Source organism: Podarcis pityusensis (genome assembly GCF_964106645.2).
Source record: "Podarcis pityusensis genome assembly, chromosome: 12".
NCBI lineage: Eukaryota > Metazoa > Chordata > Lepidosauria > Squamata > Lacertidae > Podarcis > Podarcis pityusensis.
In genome coordinates this window covers 54,683,433-54,696,577 of record NC_138037.1, presented here as the reverse complement: position 1 = coordinate 54,696,577, position 13,145 = coordinate 54,683,433, and the positions used below count along the sequence as shown (strand labels likewise).

Below are 13,145 nucleotides of genomic sequence, written 5' to 3'. Positions count from 1 at the left end.
TCATAAATATGTCCCATTGCTTATAAATTTACCTAAGTAAGTGTTTTCAGTGTTGAGAAATGCTGTGTAGTTTGTGGTTATGGAAACAATCAACACTGTTAATACGGGAAATATATCATAATACGTGGATCTTACAAACTTAATTGGGGCCAGTTTGTATTAACAAAGAATTAATACAATTAGCACTCTAAATATAAATGTTTAACGATATGAAAAGAAAAAAATCAGTTTAAAGTAATAAGAACTATGGATAGAAGAATCATTAAGAACCTGCATTCGGTTTTGGCATACTTAATGCCAAATACCAGTGGCAAATATTAGGAATGATACTGAATGTATGAAAAACATGACACAATCTTAATAATTAGCTGGATTTCTTGTAACTAATTTTTTATTATGTAGAATACTTGTTAATTTATACATCTGATTCAAGAAAAAATCTTTAGTATTGGCTTTCTTCCTTTTCCTCCCCCTTGAGAACATTCTCTTGATCTTTTGATACAACAGTTAGATAAAACTCTCCTACGGAGCAAGAGTTCCAGTCGAAAGAGACTCTCTGGCAAATATCAATAGCTAATCTGTCATTTTTGAAGAAATAGTTCTATCACCTAGGTTTCCAACCAGCTATTTTTAAAATGCCTCAAGCTATAGGTCATTTACCCGCAACCGTAAGATCCCTTAAAATAATGTGGAAGACCTTTAGCCTTTTATTGTTTTCCAGCTATATTTAAATGCATTCTAAAACATATACATCAATTAACCGATTGCAATGAAGAGTGCCTCATGTTCATTCATACAAAAATGTTCTCGGTGGAGGCTCATGCACACAAACACTTTATAGACTTTTTAATCCGCTATGTTTTTGGTCACCCAGGCTGAAAATATCTGTGGTGAGATAGCCATTTGAATGTATTGTCATGGATCCATGCAGTATGCCACAACAAATGCTTTTAAAAAAAGATTCTGGTGGTTGCCAAATCAGAAATTGAACGGTCCATCTCATCACAGCTATTCTCAATTTGAGGTCCTATCAACCGCCACTACAGACTGAATAAAGTAAAGGTAAAGGGACCCCTGACCATAAGATCCGGTCATGGACGACTCTGGGGTTGCAGCGCTCATCTCGCTTTATTGGCCGAGGGAGCCGGCGTACAGCTTCCGGGTCATGTGGCCAGCATGACTAAGCCGCTTCTGGCGAACCAGAGCAGGCACGGAAACGCCATTTACCTTCCCGCCGGAGCGGTACCTATTTATCTACTTGCACTTCATGCTTTTGAACTGCTAGGTTGGCAGGAGCTGGGACCGAGCAACAGGAGCTCACTCCGTCATGGGGATTCGAACCGCCAACCTTCTGATCGGCAATCCCTAGGCTCAGTGGTTTAACCCACAGCGCCACCCGCTGTGAATAGGAGCTTCAAAATGGCCACCCAAATTGACTCAACTACATATTTGTGTTCTTAAAGTATTATTAACCAGATGAATAGCATAGACTAGCATAGATCCATATTATACATTACGAGAACCAAATCTAATCCTGAATGTTAATGTTAGGGCCAAACCCCCCACCCCACCCCCAGAAGTTCAGTGTTTAAACATGATTACTTGGAATCACTGATCATTGGTTTCAGTTGCAAATTTGCATGGTCCAATATGCTGAGACTGTCATGGTCTGCGATTCTGCAGCGGTGCAACACTCTGATACCTCAACACTCTGCTACCCTAAACTGTGTTTTATATAACCGTCTTTTATTTTGTTCTGTGTATATCGCAATGTTGTGATGGCCGACGGCTGATGCAAATAAAGTTTCATTCATTCATTGACTCGGCTACCTCATTCCCAATTTATTCTGCAGCATGTGAATACCAGAACCATTTGACCGAATACTTCATTTCACATTACAACCCAGAAATGAAACCCGTAGATACTCAAATGTGGAGATGCCATAGGATTGCATCTGTTGGGTCTGCACAGAACATGCATGCAATTCCTCACCTGTACAGCACAGATCTCATGGACATACAGATTATATGCTCACAGGGTCCTTGCAGATGACCAAATCAACTCGTGATGGTAGGGAGGGGGCAACTGGACATTAGCCCCTTTCTGCTTCCTGTCATGCTTAATAGCTGTGAATTTCATGGCATGAATTTTGTGGCAAACCAGAGGGAATTTAAAAAATCACATTTCCTAAAATATCAAGACAAGCATCTCTGTGTGTTTTAAACCACACACTCATATATTTTTTTCTGCAGAAAAATGATCATGACCTTTTGTCTTCTTTAGTGGGAATTTTTATTTTCATCTATTTGATATTCAGCAAATCAAAAAGTTTTTTTTTTAAAGTCTTGTTACAGCTACAGATCATTATAAGATAAGAAGCTCAACCATGTCTCTTCCATGTATAGTACACGGGAACAGTAGCCCTGGCTGGTATTTAGCTTATCATGAGAGAATCGAAGAACCACAGAAAAGGCACTTGAATGTAAATGTGTTGCCGGAAGATAAACATCTGCACTACTGAAAGACTGCAGCGTGGCCAACAATTTAAAGGTCATATAACAAGCATTGTATGCTTTTTCCTCCAAGAGTTAAAATGATTATAATGTTTGAAAACTGTGCTTTAAAAAACAGTCTGACCTCATAATTGGCTTCAATTATCACCAGTTATGCTGAATGCAAAATTAAAAGCCAGGCAGAATAAAAATAAACAAGTGTTCCTAAGACCAATTAGTGAGAAGCACGTTTGCAGAGGGCTACTGTCAGTTGTTGTAATGAGAGTAAAACTATTTACATAAGAAAGCAAATTAGGCTTAAGGAAGGAAATATATCCTCCTGTAAAACAAAAAGGCCCACATACTTTAGCTGGAATCTAGGACAAGGTCCAAAGAATTGCATGGAATAAATTAACTAGATAAAAATATATATATTCTACTGCAAATATTTATATTGCAAAATATTGCTGCAACATTCCTGCATCTTCTTACAATAATAATTTTGGAGCGAGTGGGTGCTATGCTTAATAATGTAAAATAGCATGTTCCTCCAGAGATGCTTCATTTTCAAAGTACAAAGGTATTCATAAATATTAAAAGAGGTTTTTAGACATGATGCTTCTTACACTGGTATTTCCTGCACTCAAAACCTGTATTCAACATGTCCTTGTCCACAAACATCCCACTAACTTAGGAGTCAATGAATTCAAGTTACAAGAAGGGAGATTCTGACGAACAGCAGGAATAACTTTCTGACAGTGACATGGGCTTAGTCAGTATTTTTGTTAGGGGCGGCAGGCCTTTTGTTGGGGGGCCAGAACCTCAGCTTGCTATGTATTTTTACTGAATTTTGGGGGGGAAGAGCTGCCGCTCCTTGCCCCCCCCGCCACACCCATAGACAGTGAAAGCTCTTCCACAGCAGAGCAGACTTCCACAAGGGGGGGGGGTGGACTCAACAATTCTATGGCAGGGGTCAGCAAACTTTTTCAGCAGAGGGCTGGTCCGCTGTCCCTCAGACCTTCGGGGGGGCAGACTATATTTTGAAGAGAGAGAAAATGAACAACTTCCCAGTGACCAGCTGCTGCTTGGGGGGCGGTAAGTTTATATTGTAAATGGCAGGGGAGTGGGTTGTTTCTGCTTGATATTTCTGGGTGAGTCTGGGTGATCTGGGGTAAGACCTTTTATAAGCCTCCCCCAAATTTCACCTGGCCCCAAAACTTGCAATGACCAGAAAATGAGGTGCTTATGTACAGTGGTGCCTCGCAAGACGAAATTAATCCGTTCTGCGAGTCTCTTCGTCTTGCGGTTTTTTCGTCTTGCGAAGCACGGCTATTAGCAGCTTAGCGGCTATTAACGGCTTAGCGGCTTTAAGAAAAAGGAAACAAACTCGCAAGAACTCGCAAGACGTTTCGTCTTGCAAAGCAAGCCCATAGGGAAATTCGTCTTGCAGAACGACTCAAAAAACGGAAAACTCTTTCGTCTTGCGCGTTTTTTGTCTTGCGAGGCATTCGTCTTGCGAGGTACCACTGTATCTAATTCCTGCAATCCTTCTATCTTTCAAATAAAGAGCAGAAGGGTCTCGGGATTCTTTCATACTCTGCACACATGTTTTCCCCAGTGGTGGAGGAACCCTCTCTGGCACCCAGGGTGGGGCAGCCTATAGGGAGTGTGCATGCGCAGCATCCTGTATGGAGTGCGCATGCACAAGAGCCCATACGGTTGCCGTGCGAGAGGCAGCCCGTATGGACACCCATACGGACAGTGCGCGAGAGCGGCCGCCCGTATGGATGCCGTGTGAGTGGTGCCCATACGGATTGCGCGCGCCCTCAGCCGCTCTACAGCTTGGGGAAGACAGGGGCCATCTTGTCACACACACGCACACCCAGAGTGGCACCCGGGGTGACCCGCCCCCTCCGCCCCCCACTTCCTACGCCCCTGGTTTTCCCAATGAATTACTTGCACTCTGTACAAGGAACATGGATAGCAACATGGCAGCCTGTGGAACTCCATCTCAACCACGATTTTAGAGGCCTATCTGCAAAATGGAGCGTAATAATGGCGTACATTGAGAGAATAAGTGAACCGTGCTGTACAATACTTCCCACCACTGTGTTAAATTGGATTAAAATAAGAGTGCAAATTTTAATAAACTTTATTTGGGGGGAGAGGGAGTATTAGAAATGCTAGGTTTGGTCTCTGAGAGAGCTCTTTTAGCTTTAAGAGTTGTATTCCATGAGGTACTGCTTTTTCTATCATCTTTGTGCTTTGATGCTAAAAGCCAAAACTATGGGTCTTTCCCTTCGAAACCAAACATAATGATATTGGTTCTCTCAGGGCATTGGCACAGTCTGTATTGGGGTCTGTGACTCTTTATTCTGCTTTGTGTGAACAATATAAGCTAAACATCATATATTTATAGGAAATGCAATCTGTTATTAATTACAAGTTTCTTCTCAATATATACCTTTTCTTCAAAGTTACTTTAAGTCACAGATAAGTGAGAATTTTATCATAAAACACCTATTGTACATCAATACAGAACTACTTATGGCAATATCAACTTCAAATTATAGCAATATGCTGCTACAAATTTGGTTAGTGTTATCATCTGGTTAGTATTCTGCTATAAATTTTGTTAGTGTTACTCTTCTGGGTAGAATGCTGAACAATTGTAAAAAGAGGCATTTGAGATTAGAAAATAAAGCTGATATAAACTAAAAGGATGCCACTGATATATGCCAAATAAGCATAAATGGTTTCTTTGAAAATGTATATGTAGTTATGTAAATAACTACACAAAATGAGAATATTTACAAGCTGTTGCTTGCTTGATAGGGATCACTCTACCTAATTAATGTCACCCTTTTCTTTCACCAGCTCATTTAATCTCTTCTGTTCTATTGTGTTTGCGAAACCCGGCAAACGTAGAAATGTACAGCTCGACTTGGGGCCTGAGGCCTGAGGATCAAGATGGTAGGCTGGCTTTAGTTTCCCGAGGGAGCGCAGAGCCAGAAGGGTGATTGGACACAGTGACCTGTCTGCATGAGATGAGACAAAAACAGGAGGGCTGTAATACTGATGAACTAACCTGTCACTCACAAACTCAGGTCTTGGGGGAAGATGGAGGGGGAGGGGAAAGAAGTTAGAGCCAAGACTGGGACGGAGCAAAACAAAAAGACAGCATAATGGTTAAAGTAATTAGATGACGCACTGGGCAACAGTGGGTACAGGAGGAAAATCTCATCCTTTCTGAAAAGGTTTTTTTTTTAAAAGAAACAATAAGGAGATAGTGGGTACTTTGAGGCAGAGGATGTTAGCAAGGTTGCTGCATCTGTCAAGGATCAGAGTTTGATTCCAAACACTCTGGATATGAATCAAAATCGCAATGAGCTTCTAAATTTTGACATGCCGGGCAAGGAGGTTGTTCTTCAGAGTACTTGGCTGCTTAATTGCTTGCTTGGGGGGGGGGGAGGAAATAATCCAGAGGGAAGTTGCACTTGCAATTTTGCACCTCCCCTCCAGTTTGCCCTGTTGCTAGAAGCTGTCGTTCACATTGTAGCTGTCACGATCACCTATTGGCACTTACCAGTGGGACCCAATTTGGAAAGCGATGCTTAGAGGCAGCTAAGTATCCGGATGAAAAGATCAGGAAATGCCTGTAATTAACTGAGGGAGCAGTCAGAGTTGATTATCCTTTTAACATTAGGCCTGCCACTTGTTCGAGTTTCTGTTTCAAACAATACAACTATTTAGGGTTTATGTTACGCTTCTACAGGCAATTTTATTTTTATGGCGTTTTGACAGTCCTACTTGTGTCTGTTCACACCTTGCAACATGGTAGTTGTTCAAATGGCTGTTCATTAAATAGTAACCTAATTATTGTGCTCCCGGAAATATTGATCAGTAATGCACAGCTTTAAAGATAACACTATTTTTTAAAGAAAAGTTTCATAATCACAGTAGCATGTGCAAATTTTCTGAATGAACTTTTTTTTCTGCACAGATTTTCAGTATGTGAAAGAAGCAGGTTGTAAAAATAGATATGAAATGTGCCAGTTTTCCTGCTGATTTTTAGTAGTTAAACACATGCCTATTTAATTGTGGGACATATCTTAGAAGGTGAGCCATATTACTCAACTGTCATTTACTGCTGACACTGCCCAGGTAATTATATTTTCCTATGAAATAAGCATTTTCATTAATCTGACAAAATAGGGAGGCTGCCTGTTATGTCTTTAAACACTACATAAGACCTGTGGGGAAATAATCCGAGTAATAAAATGTTAGCTTTATTTACTGTTTATCTTTCATCACCATATGGGGTGGTACCATCGGCTCAGTCAAATTCAGCATAGGTTCATTAAAATCATTGGACTTTAGTTAGTCATGACGACTAACTTAAGTGTACTGATTTCAGCGATTTGACTTTGAATACGATTTAGTCTGATTCCATTCACTTATTCTTTTTTGAAGGAAAGACTAAAGTGCTACAAGGATACTTTTTTGCACATTTTTGCACAGCATGCGTTCTATGTTCACAACATATACATGTGCATTGTGCACAGGTATAAATGGAAAAATAGTTTGAACTGGTATATCACTTGCTACATATTAGGTTGCATGCAAAGTAATAAGATGAGTCGCCGTTTTACATTTCACCCAGGCTTCACACCTGCTTTAAAATGTCATTGTTTTCTTTAAAGTGTTTGTTTTAATAGCTGAAATACACATATTTTTTCAAAGTAATTCAGTCAACTTTTTATTCATTAAAGCAAAAATATTGGAGTATCTAATGTTTTCTCAGCTATTTATAAGTGTTTAAAGCACACACATGTAAAACAGCTATTGTGCTAAGGAGAAAGTTATATTAAAGATGACCTTACAAACACCACCAGTGTTTGACAAATTTCCCCTCACACTTTTTAGTAAAAGTTGCATATGTAACCAACAATGATGCAGCTGTTTTAATACTTACTGAATGTGCATATTCCTTGCTGAGAGCATTTTAGCAGATGACATTAAAATTGTAAATATTTCCACATATTTTTATACTACTTTAATATGTGCACCCTTTTTAAAACTCAAAATGTGCTCACCAAACCTATTCATCTGAACCTAGGTTTGGGAATGGTTTCGATAAATATGTGTGTGTATTTTCACACACATATATTTACAGCAATGCAAAGCTGAGGTAAACATGATACTGCATATCTGACCTTTTCCATCTCAAATGCATTACTGAAGATGCTGATATTAATAAACCATGTGCTCTGTGAGACTTCTACATTTCACTGTAACTTAAGTTAAAAAGACACACTGAAAGATGCCTATTTGCTTTCAGCTTCATATCTCTATTTAGGAAGCACAAATACAGAAGCATCACTTTTAGCAGATTAATCGCATTGCCTTCGAAACATATTAAACACAAACTTTTAAGGATTCATAAATGTCTTTTCTCTTTCACTGACACACAGGTCAGTAGCTAATGAGCAGGTGTTGAGTACTTAAAATTTTGTTGGCAAATGTAAAGAACACCCCTAGCCCCTTTCCCTTCCGCTACTCCTATATTAAACTGTACTCTCCCCTCTGTATCAGGTCTCTCTTATCACTTTAGGTTATAATTTGGAGCCACATGAAAAGACAATGATTCTCTTTTTTTATCCTCTGGTAAGTCAACATCAAGCTCGCAACACCATGCACACAAAATAATGATACACACAGACTATGCAGACTTCTCAGAAAATCACAAAACCAAATGAAATGTCAAAAGAAGGACTCACACTGACCCATTTGGAAGACAAAGACGGCAAAACGGAAAAGCTCTAAAAAGCAGCTTGTGAGGCCTCTGAGAGATGTCCTTCTGGCATTTCATCACAGCAGCCCCAGACCAGTTTCACCTCCCTGGATACAGCGAAGGGAGAACTAAAGAGAGCTGTTTATTAGAGCTGTTGTGCTGGATTGCATTAGGAAACACGAGCAGACCACCTGGACCTTTCAGATTGTGGCAGTGTGTTTAATTTGCAAGCTGCCCCTCTGCAGCAGCAGCAGCAGAAGCAAGGGCTCCTACATTCACCAGGCTGGATATTGCACATTATCTGGGTTAGAAGGAAAGGAAAAGAAACACCCACATGCTACACAGTCAAAGAAGACAGTCGATCCACAAAGAACAGAGAAAACAGAAACCGCAACTCCCTATGTAAACATTACAAGCACTTTTTTACACTTCACTTGTTCCTGCTTGCACATATTGGAGCCCCAAACACAAAGACAGATAGATTAAGCTGGGGCTAAAAATTCCAAATTGGATTCCTCAAAAGCAGAGTGTCATTTTTTAACCTGTTCTACCCCTGGCCAGATTAATGTGGCCTTTTGTTGCCTTCCCTCACTGCCTCATCCCCCCCTTACTTTCTGCTCCGCACTTGCTGGTCGCTGAAGCTACAGACAGAAAGATGGTACTGTAAATATGAATTATGTGAATCATATGGTTAGAGTCTTGTGGGGTGGGGGAATAAAAGGGGAGTTGAGAAATGGCTGACTCCATACCTGACCAATTACAGCTTGCATGGTCCCTGTGTCCTGCTGAGCTGCAAGATCGCAATCCATCATATGTAGTCTTTGAAAAAGAGAATGGGGGTTTCTGGCATGCATCTGTCAATCAACTTCTGCACTCCCAACCATCACCAAATGCAACGGGGGGGAGAGAAAAAAAGTCAAGCTGCTCCACCAAATAGGATGAAACAGTCATGTGACCTTCAGCACTCTCTCCTACATTCATATACTTCCATATAACGTATGAATTTTCTGCAGATATGAAATGACATTGACAAATACTCGATATCAAATAAATAAAGCGAAACAAACAGCTATTCATCCGAGGCAAAACACTTGCTGAAAATGCAGCCTCAACACAGAATAATCCTAACAAGTTTGTAGCTTTATTTAGAAAACCAAAACTTTCCTACAAAAGGGCTATGCTTTACATATGCCTGGTCAGAGAGAGGTAACCCTTTGCTTCCTGTTGCTCTCCTTTTTTCTGCACTGTCCTAGTTTGATTCCTGGTTCTCTTCTGTTAAGTTTCTTTGGTAATCAAAACACTCACATTGCGCTCTTATGAGTATGCACACACCTGTAATTATGAAAGCATGAGAAATAAATTTAGGGAAGTTGGGAATTTGTAGCGGACAGAAAGGTTTAAAACTTTAAGTGTTAACTGAAAGTTTCACATGTGCATTGCATTACACCTACCAGTGGCAAGCATTTTCTGTCTAAACTGCGATGAGCACTCCAAGTATAAAATATTCAAACTATGTAAATCCTACTTGCAGCATGCTTTCCATTTTGAAGGCTCGTGGAGTTTTGGTTCATTCGCTGCTCCACTGAACTGACATAAACTGTTGTTACTTATGATGGCAAACATTACCATTTCCCCCTCCTTAATGGAAGCAGTTTGTTTCATATTCTGTCCCCTTTTCAAGCTAAGACTTCCACAAATACGCAATACTATTTTTCTTGTCCAAATGCACCACACATCTGTCTCCAAAACCTAAGTGTCACAATGAGCAACATTTCAGGGTATTGATTGCTGATAAATTATTGCCTGTGATTGCTGACGGGTGACATTAATGCAACCCAGTGGTATTTTAAGCACATGAGGATGAATACAATAAACTGGTAATACGTCTGTTCAGCTAATGAACAGTACATCAGTTAATGCTTCAGACAGCAGATCACAATTGCTAATTGACATAAGTTGTTTCCCCTCGCCATATGAACATGATCAATGGTGGAAAATCAGCAAAAAGCACTGGAGGGAAATACTTCATGATCTGGACATGTCAGGGAATGAGTTGTTGTTACGAAAACAACAGAAAACGTAAGGTATATTAGAATTAAATAACAGGAGATTAGCCAATATCAAGGAAACTATACAATGGACTCCAATTGGTTCTTCTAGGGCTGTAGCTCAAGCAGAGACATCCACTAGTAGTGGAAGAGGAACAGGGCATTTTGTTCTGGAATTATAGAATCCTAGCGTTGGAAGGGATCCGGGATCATCTAGCCCAACCCGCTGCAATCCCAGCTCAACTAAAGCATCCATGACAGATGGCCACCCAACCTCTGCTTAGATACCTCCAAGGAAGGACAGTCCGCCACCTCTCGTGGGAGTCTGTCCACTGCTGAACAGCTCTCACTGTCAGAAAGCTTTTCTGAACATTTAGTCAGAATCTCCTTTCTTGTAACTTGAAGCCATAGGTTCAATTCCTACCCTCCAGAGAAGGAGAAAACAAGCTTCCTCTATCTTCCATGTGACAGTCCTTGGATACTTGAAGATGGCTTTAATATCTTCTCTCAATCTCCTCTTTTCCAGGCTAAATATGAATGAAGCAACCCCATTCATTCAAGCTCTCCTCGTAAGCTTAGTTTGTTGCTGTTCTGGAGGTTTGGACAAGCCACCAAAACAGATTGGAAGGACCTGCAAAGGAGGACCGGGACCAGATGAATGACCTCTCCTCCTCCTCTGTTAGCATATTCCTTCCACTGGAACAAAAGCTTCTCCAAGGCCACTCACTGGATGCAGCCAAAGGGACTAGCACTCAGCAGGGCTTGGGACCTGTGTTTCTTAAGTGACAACTATCCCATGCCACATGGCAAACTGCTGCTGATCACAATTAATGTAAGAGATGCACACGGCACACAGTAGCTTTCGTGCTAATTTGCTTAACACATTTCTTGCCCTGCCAATTGTAATAGACACTTGTTGAATGACATGGAAGTACAGTGGTGCCTTGGGGGTAAGAACTTAATTCATTCTGGAGGTCTGTTCTTAACCTGAAACTGTTCTTAACCTGAGGTACCACTGTAGCTAATGGGGCCTCCCGTTGCTGCCACTCCACCGCCATGCAATTTGTGTTCTCATCCTGAAGCAAAGTTCTTAACCTGAAGCACTATTTCTGGGTTAGCGGAGTCTGTAACCTGAAGCGTATGTAACCTGAGGTACCACTGTACTGTGGATTTATTCTATTGTTTGCTGGTGATCAATGGTTGATCACAATTCACTTTCTACTGAGAGACCTCTGAATCAAAGTCTGCTTCATGGTGTTGTGGTAGCAAAATGTGGTCACTTAGGGATGCTTCTGTGCAGCAACTTCCTGTTGTGGCTGTAATGTTTGAAAAGTGACTGGTCACCTGGATCATTTATGTCACGTGGAAAATAGCGTTACATGTGCTATATGAAGCCTTTCATTCCTACGTGGAAATATTTATTGACGGCCATCTGCAAGATTGCCTTCATGACTGAAGCAACAGAAGTGACTGAGTCATGTGATGCAGAGATATGAACAATCCTCAAGTTTGATCTGAATCCGTTTTTTCAGAAGCTGTGGAAGGTCTTACTGGGGCTTGCTCTCATACCATTATGTCCCATTATTTTTTCCAGAAAAATCTATAGTGACATAAATTAGCCCCACTATGTCAGATGTGTGACAAAGATTAATTGCCATGGTTAATACAATATTAGACATGTTTTGGTTGAATCATTTCATTATTTGAAGTTTTCTTTAATTTTGATGCTCACAGGTTCTTTATGTGTGGGTTAAACTTGCTCTGCAAGATAACTGTAGGATAGAAATCATAATAAATTTCAGCTATCAAGCCTTTGTTGTGAAAATGTCCTTAGTTTCCTATTCACTTCAATAGATTGTTGAATAAATGAATAGATTATTAAAATGAGAGGGAAATTCTTTTTTAAAAATAAATGTAAACATTTTTGGATGCAATTTATGTTTTTCTTCTTCTTCCGTGTGTCTTAATATATTGATATCAATATAATGAAAAGGAACCAGTCGGCCTTTAGACAAACAGATGGAGCTGTTGTCGAGCTTCCTTGCGCGTCTCTGAGCTCCCACTGAAGTGCTTACTTATAACTTCTTACAGAACCAGCCGGTGTACTCCTTGGTGAATCAAAACAGATGTGCTCTTGCTTCTTACAGCAACAGTACACTAGGGGGACTATTTTTCCTCTTTCTGAAGAGATGGAAATACAATGATGTCAGAACAAGCCATACTATTCTCAGAATGTCAGCCCTTTCCTCAGTGATGTTAGTAGGTTAAATGCATCTGGCAAGAGCTTTGCATTTTTAAAAGATAACGATATTTTGCTGCAAAATTAAACTGTGTGTGCCAAATCCTACACATTTGCTTCTGATATTCATCTTCTTTTTAAATAATTTTTAGAACTAGCTGGAACAATTTTATGCCAGAGACCAAAGATTTATACCTGGTAAATAAGGAACCAATAACTCAGTTTGCAATATAAATCCCCATTAGACTTACTCTGAATTCATTCTTGGATTTTCTTGGAGATATCATTTTTTTAAAAGTAGAGGCTCCATGCCTTGGCTTTTGAAAAACAGGGGATCCACAGTTCTTAGCTAATTGGGAACCACTGCTCTAGACAATTTTCGCAGCCTCATCTGATTCAGATGGTCTGGAGAATTAGAACCGGGTATCATCTCCATATTGTTGAAGTGTGAATACTAGTGACCTCAGTAGAATCATAACTTCATAAACAACAGCAATACACAGCCTTGAACTTTCCGTACTGAACTGAAATCTGGTCAGTTGGCAGGGCTGGTTGTAGATGAGGAGCAATG

At 40.2% G+C, this 13,145-nt stretch overlaps 1 protein-coding gene across 2 annotated transcripts in view; it reads right to left on the bottom strand.

Annotated features, from left to right (window-relative positions):
- The window catches only part of POU6F2 (POU class 6 homeobox 2), a 291,478-nt gene extending 282,312 nt beyond the window's left edge, over positions 1 to 9,166 (bottom strand). Inside the window, exon 1 of one of the 2 annotated variants that reach the window (XM_080975858.1) lies at positions 9,037 to 9,166. In XM_080975858.1, the coding sequence (XP_080831984.1) occupies positions 9,037 to 9,141 (105 nt within the window). In that variant the 5' untranslated portion in view covers positions 9,142 to 9,166. Of the gene's footprint in view, positions 1 to 8,279; positions 8,391 to 9,036 lie in introns of those variants that run through there. The other variant, XM_080975859.1, reaches the window with a different exon arrangement.
- Positions 9,167 to 13,145: the final 3,979 nt, after the last annotated feature.